The 14,934-nt window shown below is 46.9% G+C and overlaps 1 protein-coding gene across 1 annotated transcript in view; it reads left to right on the top strand.

Annotated features, from left to right (window-relative positions):
* Nucleotides 1–14,934, top strand: part of ITGB7 (integrin subunit beta 7) — a 786,164-nt gene that overhangs the window by 636,311 nt on the left and 134,919 nt on the right. Inside the window, exon 12 of the mRNA XM_069230944.1 lies at nt 7,249–7,463. Coding sequence (XP_069087045.1) covers nt 7,249–7,463 — 215 coding nt within the window. The remainder of the gene's footprint in view (nt 1–7,248; nt 7,464–14,934) is intronic.

Below are 14,934 nucleotides of genomic sequence, written 5' to 3'. Positions count from 1 at the left end.
AGGAGGAAATGGTTGAGAACCTGGAGCAGGCTGCACAGAATTATTTTGCTGAAAATGGAAAGTCTTTGCAAAACCATGGTAGTTCTATGGGAGGCATACAAGGCTACTATAAAGGGCGTCCTCATTGCAGGGGAGGTTGGGGCTCAGAGAAAGTATCAACAGCGACTGATTACACTGGAAGGTGAATTGCAGAAACTAGAGAAGACCCATGTGACTTCTCAGACCCCTGAAGCAAGGAGGGCAGTCGCTCAAAAAAGGAGGAATACTGCTTGGTAGCTACTGAGGAGATCAAGTCATTGTTGCCAGTGAAACAGAAGCACCTATAAGAGGCTGGGAATAAGGCTAGGAAACTGCTTGCATGGATTGGGAGCACGGAAAGAAAGAATATTTTAATTAGAGAACTGCACACACCCGCCGGGGGAGTGATAAAGGAAAATTAGGGCATCGCGGAACAGCTGGTATTCCAACTTGCAAGCTTCTATGAATCACGGTTGACTGTTCCCAAACAGGAAATTTTAGGCTTCATAGAAGACTGTCCAATGACAAAACTCAACCAACAACAGATGACAGACTTGGAGACAGACATATGCAGGGGGAGGTCTCCATGGCTATGAGTCAATTGCAAGCAGGGAAGGCTCCGGGTCATAGTGGATTTCTGGTGGAGTTCTTCATTAAACTTAACAAATCGATGCCCCCCCTATGTGTGCTGCCTTTGAGGAGGTGTTTAAGGTAGGGGAATTCCCGGCAGATATGCACTCGGCATGATAATCCTGGTCCCCAAGACTGGTTAGCCCAGAAATAGGTGTGACTCTTATCACTCAATTTCACTGTTGAATGTGGCTCTTTAAATCTATGCCAAACTTCTAGCTAATAGACTGAGGAACGTTGACAACAATGATACACTTGGATCAAAACAGGTTTATGCTTGGACGCTCTATTGCGATAAATCTCCGTAGACTCCACAATAATTTGGTGCTGGTGGAGTCCTCCCCCACTGGCAGGGCTGTAGCCTCCCTAGATGCAAATAACGCCTTTGACTCTGTAGAGTGGTTGTTTCCCTTTGGAGTTCTGGAAGAGATGGGATTTGGCCCCAAATATTGAATATGGATTTGATTGCTCTATGACAGACCCAATGCAAGTGTGAGAGTCAATGGTTACGTCTCTCTTGAGTTCTGGCTCTGCAAGGGAACAAGCAGGGTTCCCTCTGTTGCCAATGCTGTTTGCACTAGTGATAGAGGGCCTGGCGAACGGATACGGTGGATGCGCAGATCTGGGGATGGCCAGGAAGCTTAGCTGCTGAGAAAAGAATCTCCCTGTATGCAAACAATATTTTGTCATACTTAACGCAGGTGCCTGTGACACTTAGGAGGTTGCAGGACATCTTTCAGGTCAGTGGAGACGTCTCTGGGGTTTCTATAAATTGCGTTAAATCCATACTGTTTCCAATGGATTGCTGGAATCAGGACCAAACAATGTCTCTTCCTCTCAGAGTGGAGAGGACTTAATTTAAATATTTTGGGATCTGGTTCACCAGAAGCTCTGATGTGTACTGTGAAGCCAACCTGGCCCATCTATTGACGCTCCTTGATCTAGATGTAAGACACTGGCAGTCTCTACTGATTTCCTTGATGGGCAGGGCGGCATTGTTTAAGATATTGGCTCTGACCAGATTTCTATACACTCTTCAGAACTCACCATATAGAATCCCAGACACATTCTTCACACGAGGTGCGCACCTTGCTATGGGCAGACTTGCAGCTGAGGGAGGCCCTACAAACTCCCCAATGATCTAAATACGAAGGGGGGATATCGCTGCCAAATATTTGCAAGTATTATGAGGCTGCGCAGGTCTGTGTAGGTAATCATTGGGCAAATGCCCACGGGAACCCAGCGTTTTGGGCTGATCGTCAGGCTATAGGGACTAGAAGCTATGTGCACTGGTTGCTTGGGCAGACTAAATTTAAAACTGTGCCCAGCTACAGAATTGATGGTTCAGAACTTGAGAAAGTTAAAAACAAAGAAACAGGATGGTACACTCGGTTGCCCAGAGAACACCATTGTGGGAGGGAGCCAGTATTCCAAAAGTGATGGCCGTGAAAGGGTTTCGAAGGTTGGGAACAGAGAACAATATAGGCACCTCAACATTATGGGAGGTGTGGGATGCCAATGGAGTAGTTCCCTTTGCATATTTGCAAAACGAATACTGGATGCCTGCCATGCAGTGGTTGAAAAATGCCCAGTTACCGACCGCTCCGCTGCATAGCATCCCAGAGAGATGCAAGAGGATTCTCTGCTGGAGATAAGAATGCTGGATGGGAAAGTAAAAGAAAAACTGACCTCCCTTACATATGGGATGTTGATGAGGAACCCGCAGTCCTCCTTGTCTGGACTGTAGGATAGATGGGCGCAGGATGGTGGAGAACTAGACAAGGTTGATTGCATGAGGCACTCATCTTCCTGGCAGAGCGGCCATTCTGGCGTCTCTCTGCCTTATTCAATTTAAAGCCCTACATATAGTCTATTACACGTGCACAATACTTTACAGACTGGGCAGTGTGGAAAATCCTGGTTGTCTCAGGGGTTGGGGTCAAGAGGGCACACCTTTTATCATATGATGTGGAGCTGCCCTAGAGTTGGGGATTTTGGGCGGCAATCAGAGAAACATTGTAGATTGTAACAGGGATACCTCTGGGATTGAGGCCTGAGCTGTAGCGACTGGGTGTATGGGGATAGGCTGACCACATGCGATACCGCAATTTATTAATCAATCTAGGGTGCATGGTGATGAAACAAGATATTGCCAGGAATCGGAGGTCAGGGACTGTTCCTCAACACCAAGAGTGGCTAGATTGTGTGGGCCACTGCAGACTACTGAAAAAAAACATATTTTATGGTACAAGAAGAGCTGAGGGGTCTGGGAGTTGGGGTCTGGTTGAAAGGAGTACCCACAGAGGAGATAATGGTTGCAGGAAGTGAAGTCCAACGCAGAGGCCACAGGCTGAGGAGAGAAGGACACATCGAGAGCTGGGAAAAGGGGAAACTCGACAGAGATTGTAATACTGTGTCAAACTGAACATGAACTACTTGCTATAAATCCATAAATGTACTGTGGTTGGGAGGGTGGCATGTGTTTGGTTATGATATTGATACAGCAAAAAACTAATCGCAGTTTAAAAAAAAGGTTTATTAAAAATGAATGCCACAATCTAGTACAGATTATATGATATATGCTATGAAGATAGTAAACATAGTAGTAATAAAACAAGCTAGTAATCAATATATTGAAAAACGAATTAATAAAATCAAAGCAATAAATGATGAAACCCAATCTACATGGAACCCTGTAGGAAGTTGGCTCTGCATATACTATTTCAAAGTAAGAAATAGTGTGCACAGAGTCCAAGGGTTCCCCTTAGAGGTAAGATAGTAGCAAAAGTAGATAATTCTAATGCTCTATTTCGTGGTAGTGTGGAAAAGCAGTAGGCTTATCAGAGGGAAGTGTTAAGCATTTGTTGTACACACACAGGCAATAAATGCGGAACACACACTCAAAGTCTTACTTTAGGCCAATGGTTTTTTATATTGAAAAATATATTTTTTTAGTTTATTTTAAGAACCACATGTTCAAGATTTATGTTAAACAATTTAAATGTAAGGTACTTCACTTAGATACTTTAGGAACTTTGAATGAAAACAAAATCATGTACAGTCTTTGTAAAAATGGCAATAAGCTATTTTCAAAGTGGACACAGTGCAAAAATCAACAGTTCCTGGGGGAGGTAAGTAAAGGTTAGATTAGGCAGTAAGTAAAACACTTACAAGTCTCAGGCCTGGGGCATAGGCAGCCCACCGTTGGGGGTTCAAGGCAACCCCAAAGTTACCACACCAGCAGCTCAGGGCCGGTCAGGTGCAGAGGTCAAAGTGGTGCCCAAAAGTCATAGGCGCCTATGGAGAACAGGGGTGCTCCGGTTCCAGTCTGCCAGCAGGTGAGTACCCGCATCCTCGGGGGGCAGACCAGGGGGGTTTTGTGGAGCACTGGGGGGGGGGACAAGTAGGCACACAAAACACACCCTCAGCTGCACAGGGGCGGCCGGGTGCAGTGTGCAAAGCAGGCGTCGGGTTTTGTATAGGTTTCAATGGAGGGACCCGGGGGTCACTCTAGCGGTGCAGGCAGGCACAGGGGGGCTTCTCGGGACAGCCACCACCTGGGCAAGGCAGAGGGTCACCTGGGGGTCACTCCTGTGTCGAAGTTCGGTTCCTTCAGGTCCTGGGGGCTGCGGGTGCAGTGTTGGTTCCAGGCGTCGGGTCCCTTGTTACAGGCAGTTGCGGTCAGGGGGAGCCTCTGGATTCGCTCTACAGGCGTCGCTGGGGGGCTCAGTGGGTCCCCCCCTGAGGTGTTGGTTTTCTGCAGGTCGAGCCGGGGGCGCCGGGGGCGTCGGGTGCAGAGTGTAGAGTCTCACGCTTCCGGCGGGAAACATGAAGTCCTTGGAAGTTCCTTATTTGGTGCAAAGAAGTAGCTGGCTTTGAACAGGGAGTTCACGGGAGTTTCTTGGTTCTGTAGTCCAGGGCAGTCCTCTGAGGCTTCAGAGGTCCCTGGTCCCTATTGGATATGTCGCTGGAGCAGGTTTTCGAAGTTGGAGACAGGCCGGTAGGGCTGGGGCCAAATCAGTTGTCGTCTTCCTCCTTCTCTGCAGGCTTGTAGGTCAGCAGTCCTTCTTCTTTCTTCAGGTTGCATGAATCTGATTTCCTGGGATCTGGGGAGCCCCTAAATACTGAATTTAGGGGTGTTTTTAAGGTCTGGGAGGGCAGTAGCCAATGGCTCCTGTCCTTGAGGGTGGCTACACCCTCTTTGTGCCTCCTCCCTGTGGGGAGAGGGGCACATCCCTATTCCTATTGGGGAATCTTCCAAAATCAAGATGGAGGATTTCTAAAGGCAGGGGTCACCTCAGCTCAGGACACCTTAGGGACTGTCCTGACTGGTGGATGACTCCTCCTTGTTTTTCTCATTATCTCCCCTGGACTTGCCGCCAAAAGTGGGGGCTGTGTCCAGGGGGCGGGCATCTCCACTAGCTGGAGTGCCCTGGGGCATTGTTACATGAAGCCTGAGCCTTTCAGGCTCACTGCTTGGTGTTACAGTTCCTGCAGGGGGAGGTGTGAAGCACCTCCACCCAGTGCAGGCTTTGTTTCTGTCCTCAGAGAGCACAAAGGCTCTCACCCCAGGGGTGGCAGAAACTTGTCTCTCAGCAGCAGGCTGGCAGAGACCAGTCAGTCCTGCACTGAAGGATTGTGTAAAATACAGGGGGCATCTCTAAGATGCCCTCTGTGTGCATTTTTTTTATAAATCCAACACTGGCATCAGTGTAGGTTTATTATTCTGAGACGTTTGATACCAAACTTCCCAGTATTCAGTGTAGCCATTATGGAGCTGTGGAGTTCGTTTTTGACAAACTCCCAGACCATATACTTGATATGCCCACACTGTACTTTAAGTCCATTCTTAGACATTATGACACTGTAGGGGTATATTGCTCATGCATCTATGCCCTCACCTGTGGTATAGTGCACCCTGCCTTAGGGCTGAAAGGCCTGCTAGAGGGGTGACTTACCTATGCCACAGGAAGTATTTTGTGGGCATGGCATCCTGAGGGGGATGCCATGTCGACTTTGCCTTTTTCTCCCCACCAACACACACAATCTACAATGGCAGTGTGCATGTGTTAGGTGAGGGGTCCCTTAGGGTGGCACAACATATGCGTCAGCCCCTAGAGACCTTCCCTGGTCACAGGGCCCTTGGTATCACTGGTACCTTTTACACAGGACTTATCTGTGTGTCAAGGGTGTGCCAATTGTGGAAACAATGGTACATTTTAGGTGAAAGAACACTGGTGCTGGGGCCTGGTTAGCAGGGTCCCAGCACACTTCTCAGTCAAGTCAGCATCAATATCAGGCACAAAGTGGGGGGTAACTGCAACAGGGAGCCATTTCCTTACAAACCTCCTCCCTTTTCTAGCCCCTAGCTGGACGTTCTTAGCACCAAAGCGCTCATCAGAGTTTCCTAGCTGGTATCTGACATGCATATCTTGGCTCAACTAAGCGATTTTTAATCACCTACTGCGCTTTGAGGTTGCAATCTGGCTTATTATGGCATTCTGAGATGAGAAAAGAGCAGATAAGGCCGAGCTCCCAGAGTACATGGCTTTCAGTTCTGATGTTTTCAGTATACAGCTTGAACAAAGTTCCCAAGGAAATGTGTATGTGTCTATCCCTGACGATGTGCCTGTACCAGACTTAAGCGTCGTTTTGCTGTTTTTTATTTAAAGACTTGACCTCATGATTAATGGTATAAACTGTAAGAATTATCATACGAACTCTTTTGCACATTCACTAACATATACATGTTATACTTCACATTAACACAAATGTGTGTGTGTGTGTGTGTGTGTGTATATATATATATATATACATATATATATAGATATATATATATATATGTGTGTGTGTGTGTGTGAAAAGTGTGCACTATAAACCTGTAAAGCTAAAGTCACACGATAAACATTATGTACAATTCATACTAAATGAAGCATGTGTTTAAGGATGAGAAATGTGGACAGAAGTTCAAGAATATATGAAAGGCAATGGTGGGGCACAAAGCATGCAACATAACTACACTCAGATGCTACAGTTGTCAGGGACACCTGTGCTAAAACTGCCTCGCTCATCTTAAGGAAAAAAAGTGAAAAGAAACCAACACGAAAATAAAATTCTCCACAAAAATCAGGAAAACCCACTTAAGTCCAACTATGTTATAAGGATCAGACAAAGATGATGATTAAAATACAAAAACATTTTTAATACAATACATATTAGTCTCACATTTTGCCCAGCAAATTTGCAACACATTGAGGTAGAATGGCCTCTTAGATGCTCAGCTATTTGTATTAAAATAGGTACGAATTAAACTTAAAGGAGCTATCAAATCACCTCTTTTATCTGGGAGCAACCTGATTTCCCTAATTTCTCGTTTTCCATAAATATTTCCAGAAAGTGAAAAGGGACAACGTTTTTATATACTCAGTAGGATTGTATGATAACAATGTGGATCTTTCTAATATCCAACTTGGTGGACCTGAATGAGTGTATGCTATGAACCTCAGACATTCTCAGCATCTAACCCACATCTGAGAACATACAGATGGCCTTTGCGTTTTTGGTGATATAAGATTGATGTGAGACTATTCTTTTATACAGCTGTGGCAAAACACGTCTAGGAAAGTTGTGCGAATGTGAGCAGGCTGGATACCAGAATGACTTGGATGCTGCCTGTCGGGCAAATGGATCACAGCTTTGCAGCGGGAAAGGAAGATGCGAGTGCGGCAAGTGTGTGTGCAACACCAACGTGCACGGGGAGCACTGCGAGTGTGACGACACCAGCTGCGAACGGCACGATGGTCTGCTATGTGGAGGTAAGGAGAAAAGGGACCATTAATGGAAAAAAACATAGGCCATACTCCGTAAGAGCAGATAGTTTGTGACTACAAAACAAAATGCACTAATATAACAAAGCCATCTGGGCACCCTTGAAATGCGAGATCTTTGGCACGCAACTGTACTGATTCCTGTTATTTTAATGGAGTTTATTTTTTAGTAAGCAGCATCTTAACAGTAATTCTTAATACTCCAAAACCAGTTACTAAAAATAGACCAAGACATAATTGGGCAACTGCCCCCTCCTATTATCATTACTTTGGCCCTTTTAGCTAATGTGGTAGGCGAGCGTGAGGAGTGGTGAGCGAAAGAGAGGGGGAAAACGCACAGGAACACCAGACATCAAATTTAAACTCCCTCTGGGAATCCAAATTCATAATGCCAATTCAGTGTTGATTCCAACCTGCTATGAAGTGACCTATATCATGTCTGAAAACACTGTCAGAACTAGTGAAATCACCCTTCTCGACATCTAGCGCCTTGCTTAGTTCAGTAAGCATGATTAACGTCAATGAATCTGCATCCTTTGTGAAATAGCTCTTCCTTGCCCTCATTGGTAAGTTTTAAACTAGGTGGGTGCCTAAGAGATGCTCCAGTCTTGCCAAAAGGAAGTCCTTCTTCTCCTGCGGGAACTGTTTGCCTCGTCCGTGTAGTGTCGCTGGCCAGTGATGCAACCGGCCAGCCAACACTCTATACGAGGTGGGGGAGTTTTAGTGGGGTGTAATTAGACTAGGTGAAATCCCCGGATGTTTCCGAGGGGTTTCACCTCTTCGAGGTGGTTTTGTGGTTTGCTCCGTGGCCTCCGGCCCGGAACTATAAAAATAAAGAGATGCGTGGTCGGGGAGGGGAGAGCTACGCCGCGAGCAGATGGAGGCCCGTGCTGACGGGCGCTCTGGCATTGAAGGCCCAACCCCACCACGCCGAACCGACAAAAATCACACAGGGCTGCGTGATTTATTTATTTGCATCGCCGACTGTTCATCGTGTGTTGTAGCCCTTCTAAGGGCTACAAAACTACATTTTGGCGATGAGGGAGGGCGAGCGACCCCACGCCCCTGGGTTGTGGCCCTGCTGCGGCCGTGTGTGTAAAGGGGTTGCTCGTGCGGCGGGCACGCAGCCCAGTAAAAAAATAAAACAGCTGACAGAGTAGCAGCCGTAAGTAACACGGTGCTTATGCCCACTCCATTCATTTTTTTTTTTTTAAAAAGGAAACTAAATCGGATGAGCAGCCAGGGAGAAGAATCCATATAAAAGCTGCCACCAAGAACAAAGATGGAAAACAAAAGGAGGCACATCAGGACACCGTGAGTACAAGAGTGTCCTCCCACATAACCTGTGTTTAGGACGGTGGGACCAATCGTTAACACAGAACAATAAACAGCAGTTTTCCAGTATCTACACAAATACAAGAGGCCTTTCTAGCCCCACCCTGGCCACAATGTCTGCAATACCTCCGTAGAACCATTTGTTGTAGAAGGGGCTCCCTCTGCACAAGCGCCAACGTGGAAAGAATGGGTGGAAAGAGTGTTGCTATTCTTTGAGGCCACTAAGGTAGCAAATGACCAGAAGCGTGCTATGCTCATCCACATAGGAGGGAAGGACATATATAAGATATCAAAAAAACCTAGTGGAAGACACGCCCAAAACACATGCAACACTCATAGCGACCCTCAACCGACACTTTGAACCCATGGTTAATACTGATTACGAGAGGTTTATATTCAGACAAGCGAGGCAACAGTTGGACGAGTCGCTAGATGCTTTCCTCCTAAGACTAAGAGAACTAGTGAGTACGTGCAGATTTAATTACGAGACTGAAGAGGTCAGAGGACAATTAATCCAAGGGTGTGCGTCCCTCCAGCTCAGGGAACGCATCCTAGAGGAGTCCGGAAAGTCTCTACCGGACATTCTACAATTGGGCCGAACAAAAGAGCTGTCGAGAGCCAGGGCTTCGCACATGGAGGCAGCCCTACAGCGTCCCATAAAGGAAGAGGTAGCCAATGCAGTCATGGCACCCACGAATAGACCCCGACAAAAGGTGAACAAGGCACAAACGAGGCAGTGCGGGTACTGTGGTGGAGTACCACACAGAGCATCTGAGTGCCCGGCAAGAGGAAAAGTATGCTCTGGCTGCGGAAAGATGAATCATTTCGCAACGGTTTGCAGGACCAAGAACACTCGAAGTGCATCTGTCAACGTTGCACTCGAAGAGGCCCCTTCAGAGAATTCGGAGCATGGGAGTGATATGGATGATGACGAAGCTGTAATTCATGTCGTCCACTCTTTGTTTGCCATCAGACCTACCAGCCATCGTCAAGCGCAACTTCCAAGTTGCCAGATCCTCATGGGCCAGCATGAAATTGTCGCAGAAGTGGATACGGGCGCGTCCATAAACTTACTGGCTCCAGAAGAACACTGCAGAATGTCGCCAACTCCAGCACTGACCAAGGCAAATATCAAGGTGTATGCATATGGGCAAAGCACCCCTTTAGCCTTGAGAGGCATGTTCCAGACCATCATCACCCATGGATCACAATTCACCTCTGCGAAGGTCTATGTGACAGAGGGAGGAACTGGTATGCTGTTAGGCTGTAAGGCTGCGGAGGAGTTAGAAATTGTGACGTTCGCGCTCAGCATTCACCAAGAATCCGTGACTGAACTGGTAGCCCGATATGAAGGAGTGTTCAACGGCATTGGATGTCTCCGAGGCAGAGAGATCAAGCTCCACATTGATCACACAGTGCAACCGGTAGCCCTCCGCCATCGGCGAGTGGTGTTCCACCTTCGACCCCAAGTGGAGAAAGAGCTGGATAACTAGGAGAAAGCAGGAATCATTGAGAAGGTCTCTGGGCCCACCCCATGGGTATCTCCCATTGTGGTAGCTAGGAAACCCAAGCAGCCAGGTGAGGTGCGAATATGTGTGGACATGCGTCTCCCTAATGCTGCCATCAAGAGAGAAAGACACCTGACCCCTACGATTGATGACATATTTGGAGAGCTCAGTGACTCTAGGTGGTTTTCAAAACTGGATCTCCGATCCGTATACCACCAGCTGGTGTTAGCCAAGGAATCCCATTATATCACGACTTTCTCTACACATGTAGGGCTCAGGAGATATAAACGATTGAGCTTTGGGGTATCCAGCGCTGCGGAAGTTTTCCAGAATGTCATCCAGGAGCTGTTGGTGGGATTACCTGGAACCATCAATGTCAGTGACGACATTCTCGTCCATGCGCCTACCATTACGGAACACCTCTCCCGGCTACAGAGGGTCTTACAACGCATTCAGGATTCTGGACTCACACTGCACTGCCAAAAGTGTGAATTTCTAAGAGATAGAATACAATTTTTCGGCTACACATTTTCGGCGAGTGGGGTAGCCCCTGATCCAGCAAAGGTAAATGACATTAAGAAGGCACCCCCTCCTACCACCATCACCGAGGTCAGACGTTTTCTAGGGATGGTAAACTACTGTGGCCGATTTATTAAGGCTTTGTCTAACCTGACACAGCCTCCAAGAAATCTCACCAAAGCCTCTGAGCTGTGGAGGTTGGTGTCCACCGAACAAACGGCTTTTGACAATATTAAAGAAGCATTATCCAGCGAAACCGTGTTGAGATACTTTGATCCAAAAAGAAGTACCAAGATTGCTGTTGACGCTGGGCCAAAAGGCCTAGGTGCTGTTTTGTTGCAAGAACAAGGAGAAGGAATGTGGTCTCTCGTTGCTTATGCCAGCCGGTCACTTACTGAAACGGAACAGCGTTATTCGCAGATAGAAAAAGAAGCGATCGTTGTACATTGGGGTTGTAAGCACTTCCATATTTATGTGTATGGCCGCCCATTTGTCGTGACCACCGACCATAAGCCGTTGCTTCCTCTGTTCAATGGAACCGCTTCCAAGCCACCGCAGAGAATTGAGAAATGGATGCTACAATTGCAGGATTATCGGTGCCAGTTAGAATATCGCCCGGGATCTGAAAACCCTGCTGACTATTTGTCGAGACATCCCAGAGCTGCCTCCGCTGTGGATGTTGAAGAAGCACAGGAGACTGAGGAATATGTCAGATATGTCACAGATCGATCCCGGCCTATGCCCATGACTATGGGTGAAATTGTACAAGCGACCAAGACGGATGAGTGTTTGCAGAAAGTTCTGTTGGCAATGCAGAATAATCAGTGGCACTGTATCAAAGGACAATTACCTTTGCTGAACACTGAGTCTCAACGCGTCATCGGGAGTCTGTATAATGTCAAGGATGAACTCACCACTGATTCTGAAGGGTGCCTGTTGAGGGGAAGTCGGTTGGTTATTCCATCCTCCCTCACCACCAAAGCCGTTGAGTTGGCTCACAATTGCCACCAAGGGATGGTCAAAAACAAAAGCCGCCTCAGGTCCAAGGTGTGGTTTCCCCTTATGGACGAAAAAGTTGAGCGCCTGGTAAGGTCTTGCCGTTGGTGTCAGGCTACTGGTGAATCGAATAGGCCTGCTCCCATCGAAACTGAACCCTCCCCAACAGGTCCCTGGGTCTCAGCTAGTTTGGACTTTGGCAGTTTGCCCGATGGCCGCCACACTATGGTCATCATTGATGATTTCTCGAAGTATCCCGAAGTAGAAATTATTCCTGCCCTCACTGCCGACGTGCTGATTTCCGGGCTCGAGAAAGCTATGGCCACTCATGGTCTCATAGCCGAGATAAAGACAGAAACTGGGCCACATTTCCAAAGTAAAGAACTGGCTGAATATCTGAAGATTACAGGCACCCGTCATCACAGGATTACCCCGCGTTGGCCTCAAGCTAACGGTGAGGTAGAGCGATTCATGCAGACTTTAAATAAGGTGATCAGAATCGCGGTAGCAGGTGGTCAAGCCGTTGAATATGCCCTATTCTCGTTTCTACAGAACTATAGACAAATGCCCCATTCCACCACGAGCCGAGCGCCAAGTCATGTAGCATTTGGGAGGGCGTTTGTTGATGCCATTCCTCATCATTCATCCTGGATTCCTCCCGCTATGGCCCGAGACTTGGTTCAGGAGAAAAGGCGGGTGTCTAATCAATGGGTCAGCCGTGCTCGACGAGCGACTGTGTCTGATCTCCAAGTGGGTGATCAAGTGCTGCTAAAACAAACCCTGCCTGGTAGTAAATTTCGTACGCCTTTCAGTTCGGTCCCATGGAGAATTGTTCAAAGGAACGGATCTGCTGTTGTTGCCCAGCGTGGTAGTGACACGGTGACCCGCAATGTGTTGTTGTTTAAGAGGTTCCACCCTTCTGGAGATAATGGAGAAGAAGGTTCTTGTGACACTGATGATGTTGGTCCTTTGTCTTCGGGGCCTGAAATAGAGAGTTCAACGTTTAATTCCGAGGATCGAGTTGGTGGTGTTCCTGTTTCTGCCCCGATGGAGCAAGTGACTGGTGGGCCGGCCCCAGAGTTGTTGTCCCAACGCTCCGGGTCTGCCAGATATGGTTTGCGGAGTAATCCCTGTCCCTCAATCCGCCTACGTGATCATTTGTGCGACTGATGATCAAGTGTTTTGTGTGATGTTTCAGTTTTTGGTATTTTGTGGAGGAATGTAGTGTCGCTGGCCAGTGATGCAACCGGCCAGCTGACACTCTATACGAGGTGGGGGTGTTTTAGTGGTGTGTAATTAGACTAGGTGAAATCCCCGGATGTTTCCGAGGGGTTTCACCTTTTCGAGGTGGTTTTGTGGTTTGCTCCGTGGCCTCCGGCCTGGAGCTATAAAAATAAAGAGAGGCGTGGTCGGGGAGGGGAGAGCTACGCCGCGAGCAGACGGAGAACCGTGCTGACGGGCGCTCCGGCATTGAAGGCCCAACCCCACCACGCCGACCTGACAAAAATCACACGGGTCGCGTGACTTATTTATTTGCATCGCCAACTGTTCATCGCGTGTTGTAGCCCTTCTGAGGGCTACAACACTACAGTCCGGTGGTAGAATAGCTGTAATCTGTTTACTCTCAGGTGAATACTCTTTCTAGGCAGACAGCTCAAAGTATCATCTTTAGGCAGGGTGTATTATTTCATCAATTACACTGTCCCAAACGTCACAAAAGGGCAAGTTCTCGAGCAGTAAGAGGACCGGGTATTGAATCAGTACAAAGCAAGTTGCGTTTCCAACCTCCAAATCTCACTAGCACATAGATGTAAACGTGGGGAATCTTAACCATGTGTATACAGTTATCATATAATCAAAAATATATATTTTGAGGGCAATGACTACATATACAGCCATATAAAAATATAAATATTTCATTAATTGTTATATAAAATACATTGTGAGAAATTCGGTGACGGACGGTCCCAGGCCACCCAGATGTTATTGGGCCTCAACTGTGGCAACCAGTGTCCTTCGTTTGTGATGTCCTGGGCCGCCCGTACTGCAGACTCTCAAACTGGCAACCAAGTACCTCCTTTAGAACTTGTCTCTCAGAGTTGTGAGGCAGTAAGGTTCAAGGTATACTCAGAAGGTGCTGTGGGTGAGAAACTCAGAACTCAATATTCTAAATAACATTCAATAAATGAACACTCAAGTCAGTGCTTTTTCTTTAAAAATGTAAATTACTTAAATACAAGCCAAAGTAAATACTGTGCACAAAATCAGAAATATATGCGAAAATGCAGGTGAAAAAATGAATGGGTACACCCTCTAAAGGGACTCACAGATTACATTGGGCACACAGTAGAAGTTCACAGTGCTCAAATAACCAGTAAAGAGTGCGCTAGATCCAGTAGGCCTAATAAACCTTTAATAGTTGGCATGCCAGCAGACCCTAACTTCTAAACCTTAATACCCCTATGTATTACATATACCGATTGAGAATCATGGGATGCACAGTTATAAACAGTTAGGTATTCAGGCTTTGTAATAGGGTCCAATCTAACATATTAAACATTTCAGGATGTTACAACATAGAGGCACATACTTTGACTTTCATACTAAGAAGCTATAACCATGGGTGTGTCATACCTTCAATAGTAAACAGTACAAAGCGGAGGTCCAAAAGAGATCTTTGGCTCTTTGACAGAGACAGCGCACACCAGCGCCCAGATACCTCCAGGGGTGACAGCACCGCCCTCTATAAATGACTGATTGATTGAAAATAGTGATTATTTGAAAGGTTACCTAGCAACAAAAAAGGACTCGGAAACCTTAATGGCTCCACATGCTTAAAGAGCAAATAAAAAGGTTAAACTATCCTGGGGCCACTAATGATGTTCTATTTTTAAAATATATGGGGTGCTGTAGCAGGGACCTGCCAAAACTTCAGACATTCCTCAAAAACACGTTTGTTGGCACCCTTGCTTCTCCTGGGGCACCTCAATCGAATGTATGCAAATTTAGAAGCCCATGCTGGAGCTTATGAGTCATTTTTTAAATTCTAGTCAGTATGTTGCCTAAATGGGCTGCTTTTGATGGGGTTTGTGGCGTTCGGT

The sequence above is a fragment of the Pleurodeles waltl genome, chromosome 4_2 (genome assembly GCF_031143425.1).
Source record: "Pleurodeles waltl isolate 20211129_DDA chromosome 4_2, aPleWal1.hap1.20221129, whole genome shotgun sequence".
NCBI classification, from domain to species: domain Eukaryota; kingdom Metazoa; phylum Chordata; class Amphibia; order Caudata; family Salamandridae; genus Pleurodeles; species Pleurodeles waltl.
Note: the sequence above shows the minus strand (reverse complement) of the source record. Positions and strands in the feature narration are given on the sequence as shown.